The 16,861-nt window shown below is 36.0% G+C and overlaps 1 protein-coding gene across 11 annotated transcripts in view; it reads right to left on the bottom strand.

Annotated features, from left to right (window-relative positions):
- Nucleotides 1-16,861, bottom strand: part of APC (APC regulator of WNT signaling pathway) — a 108,729-nt gene that overhangs the window by 16,669 nt on the left and 75,199 nt on the right. For 7 of the 11 annotated variants that reach the window (XM_082074392.1, XM_082074401.1, XM_082074395.1 and 4 more), the window contains 8 exons: nucleotides 13,689-13,793; nucleotides 10,475-10,597; nucleotides 7,547-7,925; nucleotides 6,352-6,447; nucleotides 5,362-5,501; nucleotides 3,837-3,914; nucleotides 1,083-1,199; nucleotides 190-404 (listed from right to left, as the gene is read on the bottom strand). In XM_082074392.1, the coding sequence (XP_081930518.1) occupies nucleotides 190-404; nucleotides 1,083-1,199; nucleotides 3,837-3,914; nucleotides 5,362-5,501; nucleotides 6,352-6,447; nucleotides 7,547-7,925; nucleotides 10,475-10,597; nucleotides 13,689-13,793 (1,253 nt within the window). The remainder of the gene's footprint in view (nucleotides 1-189; nucleotides 405-1,082; nucleotides 1,200-3,836; nucleotides 3,915-5,361; nucleotides 5,502-6,351; nucleotides 6,448-7,546; nucleotides 7,926-10,474; nucleotides 10,598-13,688; nucleotides 13,794-16,861) is intronic. The other 4 variants (XM_082074399.1, XM_082074393.1, XM_082074400.1 and 1 more) reach the window with 1 other exon arrangement.

The following is a 16,861-nucleotide window of genomic DNA, read 5'->3' as shown; positions in this document are numbered from 1 at the left end:
GCTTTTAGTACAGTTCACCATTAACAAGCAGCAGGTATTAATCCGTTTGCATATTCCTGTTATGTGAAATACTTGCCTTATCAAATGCATTCAGATTAACTACACTTAATCACTACATTTAATACATGCATTCATATTAAGACTCAGTCATAGAAACTGTTACTAAAGAGACAGAAAAAGTATACCCACCTGTGGTCCTCATTAGTAGCAATTAAGCTAGAAACATTTCTTAATATTCCTCCTCCACTTTCTATGATGGCTAAAGTGTTTGTTTGGCTCCGGTATGTCAGTGTGCCAACTAGAAATGCAAGAGCACCATCAACAGCACATATATCAGCTTTGTTCTCAGTACAGTGTGCTGACAAATTCCATAAGGCACTCAGAACACTTTTTAGTGTGGATTCCTAGGAAAGTAACAAAATGACAGGATTAGGGAAGCTTTGAACTATTGGTCACAAGCTCTCAGAAATACTAAGTTAGCTTCAAGGAGTTATGTATGTTTTAATTTCTGCTTTCTGGGCTGGTAAGCTAGATGCAGGCAGCAGTGAACACATAGATACTTTTGTTTGCTTCTTTCCTTCAGCTATGGATTTGGTGCTGCTTCCCTCAAAGTTTTCAGAAATATGTGCTACAATACTTGTTAGCTGCCATAATGGTAAAAATGGCTTGAAAAGTAATTGGCAGGGGAATCTGGGATGGAATATAATAAAGTCTGTGTACCAAAAATATATCTAAATATTACAGAACTGGTACTTATCTATTCATTAACTCGAAAGAGGTTTTATTAAGTGGCAAAATTATAAAAAAGGCTATTGCAACAACACAGCTTATGAAGCTGAAGAGTAAAAGCTGTCAACCCTCAAATAAAAAGACAGTAATATTAGTAGTTTTGAGATGCCATTGCTACATTATGGTGTGTTGCCATGTTAACTCAAACCAACTCCCTTCTTCAAAGCAAGTTACCTAAAACACCCCAAATATTTGACAAAGTGCTTTTATCAAAAAGGACAACAGTATTTTGTGCTTTGTGTATAATAAATGCAATATCTCCAAAATTTATCTCAATCTTTTATACAGGATACCTTCTTAACTTCTAAAGCGCATTCCATCAATGCTTTCACACTTCCAACTTCTCTTAGAGTCTTTTTACTGTTTACGTCTGCTCGCCAGGACAAGTTCCTCAACACACTTGCAATGACCTGCAAAACATGAAAGAAAATTAATGTATCTCAGTATAGCTACTTCTTTAGCAAGTCATCTGACTTTCCTCCTGGATTTCTAGAATGCTATGGATTAATTAACAGTGAACATGCTCAGCTACTGAACTAGCCCTTTGCTACAATCTGCTTTTTGTTGTCTTGCCTGCTAGACTGTTGTAACATTTCAGGATGAAATTTCATCAAAGGTACTGGCTTTTGTGTGTGGGTACCTAAAACAAAGACTTGAAATCATGTTCCCTGCTTTCCACTCTGGTTAAAAAATTCAGATTTGTGCTCTACTCAGATGTTTGCACTAGATATACATACTCTCAGGAGAGAGACTGAGATAATCTTTTTCTCAGCTTTTCTGCTTGTGAAATAGAACAAGAACACTTGCCTCTCAGATGGTTTATAAACATTTGATTAATGTTTTTAAAGATCTTTGCAATATTTTAAAAATACATTGTGTGTTTTTCAATAAGAATAGTTATCTATAGCAGATGAGTAGCCATTCAGCCTATGTCCTTGGCAGCGGCCAGACTGAGATAGACTGTCACTTTAGTGGACAGTCATTACGTAGTAAACTTCATCTATTTATGGGCCCCAGTAACCTAACAAAATATATTCCATGGAAAACTTTTACCTACAGATGTTCTAATCGCCAAAGAAGCGTGTAAACTCCCACAAGGGAGCCCAGGCAGGCAGTGGCAGGTGGAAGAGCCCAGTGATACCCTGCTCTGGCTGCTCTCCTAGGCCCACCACAAGAACCTTCAGCCCGTCAGAGGCTCATGTCAACATGCCCAGAGGAGCACAGGGGCCCCACGACAGGCAGGAACACAAACTGAGAGCTCGGAGGAGGGGGCACCCTGTCTGGGCTCTTCCCAGGGCTCTCCTGGGAGACCCACAGCCCCATGGGCCAGGTGTGACACCCATTCAGGGGAGTCAGTGGGAGCAGCTCACTGCATCTTCTGGACTGAGGCAGGCCAGTGCAGAAGTCCTGGCCTAGGGATGTGTGACACTTTCTGGGATCCATGTGAAGAGCATTCTGAGCCTGTAGAAGACTTCTTATGGGATGGGAGGACCCAAAGGTTCCAACGGCAGAAAAAAGGATGGATTCTATGTGATTTGGGGAAACACAAGGGTAAGTGGACATAAGGGTAAGCTGCATCTAAACAGCTGGCTGGCTGATACGCTCCTCTGGCCATGCCCTTTGCCTGATGAGCATGGTCAGTTCTCATATTCTTATTTAATCTCATTTCTGACATTTCAAGAGTGAGGGACTTCTTGCTCTGCCCACGTGTGTGTGTACAGGGGTCCTACCTGCCAGTGACTGGAGACAGACCACAGGTCAGAGGGCCCATGTGTCTGTGACTTCCTTTTCAAGAACAGTAAATATACTTGGTATCTGCCCTAATACGCAATCAGGCAGTTTACTCAGTAACGTCTGCTGTAATTCTAATAATTTTCTCAGTCATAACTAGGTAGCTGTTCTTCTAGTGGAGACAAATTTTGTGAATGGTACTTTAAGAGATAAAGTCAATTTTACATAAATCTGATGATTCACTCAAACTGCAAGGAAAACAGGGTTTTCCCTTCCAAAAGCTGTTCCAGGTTGTTTACAGTATTTATTAATTAAAATGGATTATAATTTAATATTTAATGGTTTTAAACAAGTTTCATGTCAATGAAGAATAGTTCTGCACTCTCAACTCTCAGGATCACTCTAAGCACTTATTTTCAGGCTGTTTTCTTTACATAGCAGGAGCCATTGGAAGAGACACTCAGGTGTCACTGAACACTTTGGTCGTACTTAAAAAGCTTCTTTGGGAGGTGCTGGAGTAGTTATGTGTGACTTGTCAAGTCAATGCAGGTTCTCTTGAAATACAGATTCCTCTGCTATTATTACCCTATTATTTACTTGCGACGAATGCAGGAGGAGCCACAATACTGTATTAACACTCTGTGTAATCCCAGTCCATTAGCACCATCACCAGTAAACTAAATTAGAGAATCGCAGATTGCTCAAACTTATCTTTAAAACTGGATTTCCACTAAAAGGTCAGCATCATAAAAGTGAGTTTTATAGCCCACATGTCATATGTGCTTTGGCAAAACAAAACAAAAAAGCAAACACCAAAACAAAACAAACAAAAAAACCAAAACAGAACATGACCCACAGTTAAGCACTTTTACAAGACCGAAGATGTGCTTCATAATTTGTGGAATGAGTACAGGTACAAACTTTGCTTCAAAGTTAAGGCAGACAAGACAACATAAGAACAGCAATTGTTAAAAAAAACCAACAAAACTCAAACAAACCAGTGAAACCACCAAACAAACAAAAAACACCAACTAAAACCAAACCTAAAAAAATCCCCCAAAACCAGGCTGGGATAAATGAAGTATATTTCAAAGAGAGCCTAATTAAAAAAAGAGAGGCTGGCTATGGACAGCACACTAGAAACTTTATGAAGATGACAGACAGAATTCAAGTATAAAAAATAACCAGTGGCAAGGCTGAATGAATAGAAAGAAGGTAAATATTACGAAAGGAGAGCAGAAATACAATATCTTAATACAATGCAATGAAATTCATGGAAATGTCCAGGCTGAAGAAATATTTCATAAGGATGTTACCTGCTGTAAGTCTTCACTTTCAGATTTCAATTGGGCTACAAGAGCTCTCATGCAGCCCTTCATAGAACATAATGTAGCCTGTTCGGAATAATAAGAAAAAAGTGAATAGTCTTAAATGTCAGGTTAGGTGGCTTACTTCTGCACAGTGTTTTGATATTTTAAGCTAATCATATCTGAAATGCAATAAAAGCTTAGTAAAATAATATCGCCTACAATAAACATTTGGTTTACAACTACTAAAAAATTAAGCGTAACTGTCAGTATCTGTTCTGGACAATACATACGTGGTAAAATTGTGCTAAATTTTATATTTTTTTACAACAGGTCTATAACTTGATCTGGAACTTTACTACCTTACAAGCCACCTTTTATTATGTGCCAGATAAAAATCACCTGTGAGCTGGCCATGTGTTAATGTCTACTGGGCCTCACAATCTTTTTTTTTTCTCTCAAATAAACATAGTATGAAAAATAATATGAATATTTAAAACTGATAAATATAGCAACATTTCTCACATTTGAAGAACAACTTTTTAAGGATACAATAGCAACAGATAAATTGAAAGGCTTATGTTGGAAATTGTGACAGATCACAACCAAAAATACTTCAAAAACAACATATGTGCTAGAACTGTACTACTAGTCAGCTGGACAGCATATACATTTACATCTCTGATTAGTTTAGTTTATGCTATATGCTATAAACCCAGTAACTTCAACCCTGTAGCGGTTACTGATTGGATGATGTAAAGAGCCAATATGTTGTGAAGTAATTCACTTGCAGCAAGGATTTATGCTTTAATCTTGATCTAAAACTGGGAACAAAAAGCAAGTTACACGAATCCTGTCATTTCCATTCACTTCTGAAATGTCTTCCTCTAGAGCAGAAAGATAAAAGTCTTCCCAGTATGAAGTTATTTTAAGATCCATAGCTTGGCAAACTCTGGGGCAAGAAATTATTGAAACTATTCTATCTTATGAAAGCAAGGTCCTTGTTAGAAATCAGAGCACTTCTTCTCTCTTACAATAATGTGAAGTAGCTCCCATTGTAAGCCAGATATGCTCCAAATATTTTAAAGCAAGCTCCAGCATGAAGAAGTTTGCAAAATTTCAGACAGTAATAGTATTGTTAAATAACTGACAACTTTACAAAATTTGACTCAATTAGTAGTTCAACATCCTCAGAAAAATCAGTCACTAACTGTAATCAGTGGAGAGACCACCATCATTATGTGCTATACTAATTTTGTGCTCATAAAAAAATAAGCCAGTAGATAAAATCCTGACTTCCAGTGACAAATTAAAAGTGATATAATTTAAGTGTTTATACTATACTTGCATAATACCATACTCAGTTTGTGGTTCTCTGTCAGAAGCAGGATGGAGTGACAGAGGTATTCTGAACTTCTGTCCTGAGCTCAAATTCAACATCCTATCTTGAAAATTTTCATCACTCGTCTTGAGAACTACAATTCAAACATAACTATGAACTGAAATTGCTGTATGCTTAAAATTCTACTCTTACCTTGTTTGCCACATCTCCAAAAGTCAGGTTTGTCAGAGCCATTCCAGCATACCTCCTTAAGGTAACACTATAGTGATCATTTGTAAGTCCATACATTTCACAATCCACTTGCAACAGTTCAGCAATGGCCTGCAAACCTCCTTTAAAAACCAACAAATAAGAAAATAAATATATCTGTACTCTAGTATCACTAGCACAGTACATATATACCACAAGCACATTGCATTTATATGTACGGAACAAGTCTCAAACGTCTGAAAACCAGAAGGCTCAGAAAGGTAAATAAATTGTTAAATACTGACTCTGGATCTTGAATCCTGCGCTAAGTAGCAGCTGAAAGATATGACAGCATGACACTGACATGTCAGGGGAGAATGGGAACAGGAGGAATTATGAGGAAGTAAGAAGCACACTCATCTTTTAATTTCACCCAGCCAAAATCATGTTTGACCAATGAACTCGCACCGGTTACATCAAAGGCTGTTAGTAAATCTGAAAATTACTGATTCAATTATCACTGAAAGTTATTTTCTGAGAAAGATACATAGAATATTTTCATTGATAACAAAAAGCAGCAAATTAAGGAAAAATGCATGCACAGAATTTATTGAGCGTGGCCTAAAAAATTCAGGCTGCTAAACAGGAACCAACTTGTGACAAAAACTAAACCAAAACAACAAAAAACCAACAAAAACCTCCCACTCTGGAAAGCAGTCTCCATTGAAATTGCAAGTATTTCCACAGTAAAATACTCTTCCAAAATTCACAGTTTATGCCAGAAAAAAGAGTAACTGACAATAATTTCTCCACTGGGAAATGGTATGGTTAATTTAAACTCCATTAATCACTTAGAAGGCAACAACTGACACCAATGAACTGATGATCTGTTTAAACTAGTAGTAAAAAAAGCCATATATCCAGTGAGGCACACCAGGAGTGTCAGCATTTCCTGCAGACTTCTCGAAGTCAGAGAAAAGCATTTGGTCTTACCAAGCTCATTCATTGCATGCCTGTGTTCTTCATCAAATGAAAGCTTCATCAAAACACACACTGCAGGACAGATTTGATGATCCACTGGAGCAGGCACTGATCCAGAAATAGGTAACAATTAGTATTTCTTAGGTGATTTTGTCTAGTTCATAAATTTTCCAAAGCAAACCTAATCTTAATATAAATCAATTACAGATTTGTTCAGGGTTTGCATGTCCCCAGTAATCTACAAACAATTAGTTAAGAACATTACTAACATGTGTACTAGAAATACATTTGAAGCTGAAAAAGAAACTAAGGAAAATCCTGAATCTATGTATCAAGTAAGAAATATGACTCCCAGTACAAAAAAACCAAACTTATTTCTTTGGTTGTTCTGTCCTTATGAATGATTAATTAAACCCTTTGTTTCATAACTGAGAAGATTTAAAGTTCGTAATTTTGTGCGCTAGGTTCCGGCTAATGCACAAATGGCACTGGTACATCTTGTTCCACTCCTGCTAAATGGTTTTTGCGGTAACCTGCAACACACACATCACAGCCCACTGATTTGAGTAGTGCTCCTGTTACAGACACCAGCAGCATATTTACAAAATGCCCTCAATTCAGAAAAGCAGGTAAGCGATCCAGAAGGTTAAATCTTTTTTCTATCTGTTCCCTGAGAAAATTCCTATTCACTTACAATATCATCTCTCTTGTATTTTAACACTGAAATATTTCTTAAATACCACATGATAAAAACCAGTTCATATTATACTGAATAGATTGAGATTATTTAATTTTCTATCTCTGTCCCCCTCCTAAATGAAATGTGCTATCTCCTGAATGTATCTGTATGAAAAGCAGTTTGAGATTATTTATCTAGATATGTTTCATTATCCCTTAAAATGTAAAGCAGAATGATTGCATATTCAATATTATAGATTATAAATATAAAACACTAGAACTATAATCCGGAAAACACACCAAGATCTATGATTAAACTATGAAGCTTATAAATAGGGTATCATACCCATAAAAGATAGTATTTCCTAACACTACCTCAACCTAAAAAAAATAGATATATACACACAACATATATAGAAGAAAACTCACATACATTCACTAAGACAACAGATTAAATTAGCATTTTCTATAAATTTACTGTTTTAAATATATATGCTTGAAACACTTTTATACTGCTTGCAGAACCTACTTGGGTTTTTGTCTTGGTCCATGCCTTGTTCATGTGCCTCCTGCCATTCCCAACATGTTTCACAGTATGCACGGATCTGCTCCAAAAGATGGAGCACGCGGATTTCCCGTCTGCCTCGCTTGTCATCAGGCTGAGAGTGAATGATGTTGTGCAGGGCTGCGCTGGCTCTGGCACGGGCCTCTTTACTACCACGAGAGTTTCCTAACAATACAGAGTCCTTATCGTTGCCATGTAAGAGCTGGATGAGGAGAGGAAGACATCCAGACTGACGCATGGCTATGCAGCTGTCTTGGGAGCTAGACATTGCTAGCAACGTTCTTGACATGTCATCTTTATCATGAGTACCAAGCATTGATAACAATGAATACACCATTTCCACCTGCAGGTCAAATCATTTTAAAAATACAGTTACATTTTAAAAATACACATTAAATGAAACTAAAATTAAATTTGAATAGAACACATGAGCAAACCCCCCTTATTTAACGGCGCAAAAATAGTGCTGTTTAGAAATAATTAACTACTATTACTACTTCAGCATTCATAATCTTAATGATTTCATGCAGTGGTTAAATGGCTAGGTATTTAACTGTTTTAATCTACCGGACCAATGGCAAAGACCTCTAAATGTCCATTGTACAAAAAGATTAAATAACCATACCAATGAAAGTGTTTCAGAAATCTAAAATACCTCTAAAATCAATTCAGTCTTTAAAAATGCACTATATGAATCACACTTTAATGTAAAGATGCTCTTCAGTGAAAAACTATGTAATGTGGCATTAAATATGATGATTCTAGACAAATTATGAGAATGATTACATTAATATTTGGTTTACATTGTGCTAAAAAAAAAAATCTTACATCCATCTACTTTTAAGTTTTCCTTTAACACTATTTCAAATTAACGAATCATTTTTTGTTAGGATGACTTGCATATGGACTGGATTATTTACAGCAAATACAAAACTGAAGTGTTAAATTAACACTTTCAAGCTTATGGGGATAGAAGTAGTAAAGCAAAAAAATGCCCATTTATATATATGTAAAACACTGAGCATTTGTCAAATTAAATCAAGCCATGAAAACCCAGCATTACACATTTAACTTGGAGTAACCAAATTTCTCATTAAAAAAATAGCAATTATTGAGGGATTCCCTTGGCTGTCAATACAGTGGTCAATGCACTATTTGGTTTGCCTTTCCCGTTTTGTTTTCTTCAACAATAGCTTTAGATCAAGAAATGCATTTGGTTCTTCCAGTGAACTTTCAGTAGAATAACAGGATGTAGAGGATGATGTTAGATATTATCTAGGATCTCCAAACTCTTAAAGCCAAGGTAAACAGGAACATTCATGATCAAAACACAACACAAAGAAACTCTCAAAGGGAACTGTGAAGTAGCTGTGTGTATTTCTTTAGAATATACCAGTTAAGGAGGAAATGAGACTTTGGACTGTTACGCAAAGTTTTCTACTAATAACTACATAATTGTACTGGTTACCAGACCAATGAAAGATTTTTTCTGATTCTAATGTGTCTGAAGATGGGTGCAAATACCGAGTTATAAAAACCTGGATAGCAGCAGGTAGACTAAGCATGAAGTCTGTTAATGCGTACTGCTCTAAATAATGTTGGATTGCTGAAGCAATAAAAATCTTAGAATGTGTGCAACTGTATGATCATAAGCAAAATCCACTGAAATAGACCTGGAGCCAATTTTATGTCAGATTAGCATCCCGCTTAGGAGATCTTGTCTTCTTGGTTTGGGAAAAATCAAATACAGTATTAAAACAAACCACTTGGATTCTTAAGGCAGAGTGAATTTAATATGCTTCATGCATGCCTCTTGACAGATATTTCAAGTGGCAGCTTTAATCCAATGTTATTTAGAATTGGTATGTAAAGTTTCTGACAGAGAATAGGGCTGTAGAACCCAAAAAAATCCGGCCTCCAGGTTGTGGCAAAAATAGTATAGGAAAAACAAAAAATATTTGTCTGTCTCTTGCTGTATACACACACTGCCCACAGAGACATCATCTTCTGCATCTGTAAATGCATCTTCTCATGCATTAATATTAAGCTTTCCTATCCCACAGCACACTCAGTTCAACTTATTTCTTTGGCCATATACTTCCACACTCAGTCCCTTTACCCTGCCTTCATCAGGGCTCTCCTCTTATTTCCAGATTTTGGGAATTCTACAATTTGCAATGAAAACACAGACATTCTAACTGATATCAGCCCCATTTAGTACATGCATACAGTGCAGGACTGAAATTACAATATTATAACGCTGTTCTAAGGCCCAAAGTAATTAATACTATGTCAAGCTAATAGGGTCTGCTTCCCAGAAGACTGTGTTCAGCACAACACCAATATTACTATCCTGTTGCTGATTCCAGAGGCAGTGTGAACTCCAGTGGTTCATTAACTCAATTTCGTGTTATAGATTTGCCCTTTTCTTGCCCTCTCTTTTTATGCTATATATATACTTGGAGCACAGTCTTTTGTGAAAAGACATCATGGTGAAGGGACTACATAATTTTTTCTTGTATCTCTTTTTTGTTTCCTGTGTATTTAATTTTTTAGAACTTGCATCTGCTTTGTGGATTTGGACTCTGGGTAAGTATTCAAAGCACTGCTCTTAAAAGTGTTAGTTTTCATAACAGATTATAAACCAATATCACAGATTTTTAGATATTTCAGTAATTTCTAGCAATCATTTTTTCCTTACTGTAACAACTTTTAAGTGATCATCAACAAGTGAAACAAAGAATTTCTGTGCATATATTTTAAAAGTGGAAAAAATATTCTAAAATTTTAACTCCATAAAATTACTGTGTGTAGATAGATCGTCAACTAATATTAGTATTACTGGCAGAAACAACGAGGTTATTGTATTAGTAAAAATGTAGCATTAGCGACCTGTGGTTTGTAATCTTCGGTTACCTTGGTACCCAGATGACTTGTCAGTCTGCGAGGAACAGAATAGTTACTACCAGAGCTCATAACACTGGCTGTCTCATGGTCCATTCGAGCAGCAGAACCCTACAAATTTAAACAACATTTCAGTATAAACCAAAGTCTGAGTGAAAAAGCAACTATTGCATAATTCAGTTTCACCACTGGATGATGAAGAGATTTTATTGACAGTAGTGAACTGTCAAGTTATTTTTGCTTTACGTTAGGTGCTCTCTCCCCTAACTCAACTTAGAAGTCACCGTTAAACTGGGTTTTATTAACCATTTTTCCTGAAATTAATTCTCAATAGAGTTGTATTTTCAATGGAAATATTTCATAATTACTACTTGCACCAAGAAGGAGGAAAACTGCATTTTGCAACAAACCAAATTATAATTTTTACAGAGAGAAAAAAAAGCAGACTCAACTTTTATGTCAGATTATGTAGTGCACAGGAAAATAAGGCTGTAGTTCTTCAGAACACAACCAGGTATGCAAGAACTGACAAGTAAAAAGATTTATCTGGACAGGGAGTAATCCTACTTGAGTTTGTTCATATCAAAAGCAAATAAAGAGCAGATTAATCTATTTATTTTTTTAATCAAAAACTATAAAATCATGCTGACACTACTTGCTCTAATTTTCCTAGAAATGACTATAAATAGCATGCTCCTATCTGTAGTAGTAAGACCCGTATTTTAGCATCTTTGTTCTCTTTTAATCCATTTTGCCTATTTACATTTCCTTCCCCATGCCCTCCCCCCTTTTTTTAAACTATCCTTTATCTAATTCTCTTCGCATTTTTTTTTTTTTCTTTGTCATGGCTTGCTTTCTTTTGCTCTGCCTCCTATCTGTGAAGTTTTCCCTGTTATGTCGCTACTTTTCCATTTAGGGAACTTAAAAAAAAATACATACGAAGAATGAACACTGTTAGTACAAGAACACTGTCTTTCTGAGGTAGTCACCAGTCGTTTGTCGATCCTCTACAAAAGCTAAAATCTGTTCATGAAATTATTAGCTTAATTTGCAAAACATTTTCAACCTATGTGGATCAATGAGTATTTTATTTTTTTCAATAAAAATATGTAACACACTGAAGAAAACTGTATGAAAGGCACTTTGAAATAATTTCTATGTTTTTTCTAGGTGTACCATAAAGAAAGAACAATCCTGCCTGAGTTTTTGCTGTTCACACAGTTCAATATCTTAAATTTGAAGCTGACAGTGACCAGTAGTAAAAGGCAGGAATAAATTCATGTCGCATTTGTCTGAACAGAAAAAAATTCTAGTTATACTGGAATATTTAAGCACACAATATTATGCTTGTTTCACTCTCCCATTTGAATCCAGAACATTTCATGTGTGTTCCATAATAAGTATTATGCAAAGAGTACAACTAGAATGATTTAAATTCACACAATTTATTCCAATATACATTTCCTACATAAACAAGCCCTTATTTTCTCTGATGACTACAGCAAACATTCAAAATCTTAAAGCTTCATATAAAAATTATATTGGATTTTCTAAATTATTTAATTAAATAATATGCAGTGCTAGCCATATGGGAATGAATTCCCAGAGTTTTACACTGAGTAATCCCTTCGTAGTATCTTGACCTCAAAGTACTGGATGCAATGGGCAGTGCTTCAATTAACATTGATTATGTGACTCCAAAACCAATTAGAACCAAATGATGTGGTTAAAACTTTTTTTTTGCACTCAAATGAATACTGATGGCTCCAAGTATATTGAGCTCATTTATCAAAAATAAATGTTATGCCCAATCCATTAAACCTCCTCTGTCTGGACTTGCACTGACGGTAAATAATCTCCAGATGTCCCTTTTAACACAGATTCGGTGCCCCGGATGTATTCACCTCCAGGAGGAGAGAATATACATGTTTGACACATTTTTATCAGGCAAAGTTCAAAATTGCGCAAATCCTCAACAGATCTCAAATGAAGGATGAATGAATCTCCCACTTGCGTAAGACTGTCAAGACACGACAATCCCTTCTCCCTTCCCTCTAAAATATCTGTTGTTCAGAATAACTCCTGATTCATACTCTGAAGATGGATGATACATCCACAGTTCATCAATGATTTAAATACAATATGCTTTCCGCCCCAAAAGCAGCACTGAACTGTTTTCTTCTCAAACAATAAAGCTGTCACAAGAATTAAGAGTCAGAGTCTCAAGCAATTGTTCAGATATGGCTGATAAAACTTAATTCCAAATGGTGATCAAACATATTTCAAAAGCAAAATTATGGGCTGTGCTTAATGTTTAATCAAGTGAAATATTCTAGCCAAACCACAATTCCTTCTGATAAATCTTCTTATACAAGACATTTTCAGAAGGATTTAAGTAATTCTACTTCCCTGGAGTAGAAAAATATTTTGCATATATGTTCAACCATTAAATCTGTAGTATGAATTTTTAAAAACCCCATTACTAGTAGGAATATCTCAGCTACAGTTGGAAATCATAAAGGGAATGATTATTAGCCCACAGTAAATAAATCAAAGTCTTTTTAGCCAAAGAGAAAAGTAATAGATTTTGATAAATATTTGTTTAAAAGACAAGTAGAGAATTTAGCATAGCTCTCAAAATATCGCACTAATGTATTTACTTAATAAAAGGACCAGCAATGAAAGATTATTTAGAAGCATTTAAATAACCCTTTAGCCCAACACTAGGAGATTATCTCATTGATACTCTGGCTTCAAAGCTGTATCTAAAATAGTACTGAAGAAACATTAATTATAAACCTGCCATTTGGTTCTCCTATTTTTCAAAACATCACTGATATTTCACTGCTATTTTCTAAACTGTAAATTTGAACAATTTTCAATAGTTAAATTGTACTTCTAAGGTTACAGTTCATCTACAAAAGAATACATTTTCTGTAGTCATTCTTGTTATCTCCTTCATCGTATCAGGCTCATTAATCATTTAAACAAAAGAAACATGCTCCCTGCATTACTGAATATTTATACTTCATGTTATAAAAACATTTCTTTCCAATACATACAAGAAATTTCTCTTTTATAGATGGAAAGAAGAAAAAAACATATCCTTCCAAAATGAGCAGTTTATACAAACACTGTAAGGTAAACGCCAATATATTCAGCATTTTAATTATATTATCAACAAACAAAATAATAAATTTACCTGGCCAGTACTGCTAGTTGCCATGCTGATTTCTGCTGCTCCTTGACCTTCATTCTGCCTCTCTGTATCATGGGAACCTGCATCATGCTTGCTTTGAGGCGCTCTCTGTTAATATAAGAGTTTATGAAATTACATACAGAAATGAAGTACACTTTACCATTCAAAGCCCTCTAGACCATGAATGCATCAATGCTGCATCCTCACAAAGCCACTGAACAGTACTTTGTATTTCGTAACGCTTAGACTCAATAATTAACAGCTGAGACTGTCTTCGAAAAACTGCAAGATGAAAGTGAAGCATGTCCTCTGAGGATTATAGCCCTACAAGACAAAGGATTTGCTGTGAGACACAGAAGCACCATTTTCCACCAGCTGTGCTCACATCGCTGTCAGAAATGAAACAGAACTGGAGCAAACAGCTGTCTTCTCTGCACTGTCACGTGATCTGTGCATTTACTGGAAACTACAGCTAGCACAGTTCAATTAAGCTTCACATTCACAGACAAATAATTTCTGCGTGAACAGACGGATACCTGTACTGTACAAATCCTAATTTTTAAGGACAAATCACTTTGATGCAAATAAAATTTGCATATAGCCTGATACTGATCCACCTAATAATATTGTAACAAAATAAATTCAGCTCATCTTGCAAGCTGGTACAGGACATGTTTCAGTTCCTTCAGGAGACCAAATTTTCTATACAACTATACAAAAATCAAGCTGGTGTGCCTGTGACTGACAGGAATCATGAGATCAATATGAAAATCAGGCCTTTAGCTTCTTAATAAAGCAAACAGAATAACTGAGCACAAATGAAGCGTGTGAAGTATCCAATATTATCTAGTAATGTGTTTAAAATGTTTCAGATATTCAGAAAGGCATAAATAACCCTGTCCTTGAAAGGTGCTTGATGTCTGGAGGTGGAACGTTATCATCTTACCTCCAGAGCACAACTGTTCTCATAGTATTTGTTCTGATGCCAAATCTCATTTTTCAGACTCAGAGGCTACTACCCTGACACCACGCTTGCAGAACCTCTTAATTAATTTAACTACACTTGCTACATTAAATTCATTTTCTCTGTGTCTCTGCAATGTCCTTGAGCAGTATAGCCTATGATAGCATAGTCTGCCACATCTTGATTTATGGAAATGTCTCTTTCACTTTTAGCAGAAACATACTTCTCTTCAATGTGTATACACTGAAATAAGTTAACCTGCTGATCAAACTCCTATCACTGCAATCAATACTAGCTCTGTTTTGTTCATATAAAGACATTAGAATCTCAAGCTCAGAAAGTATTTAATGTTGAACAGAATTTCAGAAACCAGTAACGAACTAAATAGATATTAAGTAATAATTTTGGGATAAACTTAGAAAATTAAATCTATACAGTTTAACTAAAGGAATAATGTATGTCAAAGAACACAGTAGTATCAGAAAAAGTACTGGCATGAGAAAATTGAAAACAATGATGGTTAACATTTTTCTTAACACTGTATGTTCAGTGATGGAAAATGAGTAAGCCACAAAGCAAAACTCACAAAATATTTTAGGAGACACAGTGTTATTATCCTTTTAAATCAGATCTGTGATTTTAAAAGGCACCATCTCTGTCATTATGTATGAAATGAAATTGTTACTGATGCTCATACAATGACTACAGAATTTTTTGTTGCCAACATAAGAGTGAGGACCCAGTCAAGATCAGGCCTTCTATACTACATGTTGAGTTATATGCTGAATCCCCACCTCACAGTACTTCAACCTTGAATAAAGTGTAATGATGAGTTTGACAAAATCTAGATCTAAGCCTCCAGTATAACTCATGAAAGAATTTTCCAGTCACTAGGTGACAATAATTTTCAACCCCATGCAGAAAAGCAGTACTCAACAACCGTTCATTAGCCACCCTCTGACCTAGTGGGTCACCTGAGGGCGAATAATGCTATTCTTCCAAGAATGCTCCTGAGTTTGAGGCAGTATTTTTGGGTGGTGATGATGGTGTATCTATTAAATAGTTTTGATGCATCTAGAGCACAAACACAGGGGTATTTCATTCTCTGACAAGAAAAGTTTCTGCTCTCTTCAGCACTCTTTGACCTTCTCCCATTCACATACATTTTGTTTGCTATGTGCTATTTAGGAAAGACATTGCTTCCCTTTCCGCCCACTACAAAAGGCTGTCAGTGTAACACTCAACGTAATTTATAATTATAAGGCATTTTTTAATAGTTACTAGGCTTATCTAACTTCAAATGCAGTATGCACTCACAGCATGCACACACATTACACATAGGTCATCAGTGGGGCTTGAATGTCAACTCTGCAAGTTCACCGCAAAGAGTTTTTACCACTTCAGCTACTGAAGTAATTTGAAGCGAGAAGCTGTTCTCTTCATGCAGACTGGCCCAAAGGAGTTAACAATACCATAGGCAGCAGATAGCAGGTATTTATGGAAAATGGAATCTTCATATAAACAGATATTTTTAAATAGATTTATATAAAAATATGTACCCCCCACATATGGATGATTATATTTTTGTACATATACAGCATTATTGTAAATAAATGCATATTGATCTGACAGACTGTGGATTAGTATTTATAAACACAGTATAATCACTGCGAGTATGCTGCCTCTTCACGTGACCTTTCGACCTGGAAAGGCAGGACCTGTGTATGTGTACACTACAAACCACATCAGCAAGGAGCCAAAGCACATGAACAGCAGAAGACCCTGTAACCTCTACATGAGGTTCAGCAGTTAGAAAATGGTACACAGGTCCCCAGGGGTAAACAGCACCACCTGTTTTGAAGAACAATTTTTGAGGAGGCATAAGCTGGGTTTATAGCCCTCTGCCATGTCTGAATTGTGGCACCACACCACCGAAGTCACTTTCATGCAGAATGCTTCTTCACTCTCACAGCAGAACAGTGCAAGACTGTACGTGCCTCTCACAGGAAGACAGAGCCACTCCCTCCATCTTGTTTGCCACCATTTTCAAAGTGCTACCACCATATTTCTCTGTATTTACTAGTAGAAGAGAAATCTCCCGGTATTTTATGACATTTGCAAGCATTGTAGGCCTTGATCATTTTGCTAAGACAACAAACTACAAATAATTTAACCTAACACTTTGTCAACATGAGTTGCCGAAGCAGCTCCT

This window comes from Streptopelia decaocto, assembly GCF_964273445.1.
Source record: "Streptopelia decaocto genome assembly, chromosome: Z".
Lineage (NCBI taxonomy): Eukaryota > Metazoa > Chordata > Aves > Columbiformes > Columbidae > Streptopelia > Streptopelia decaocto.
The sequence above is the reverse complement of the archived record's forward strand: the minus strand, read 5'-3'. Positions and strand labels throughout refer to the sequence as shown.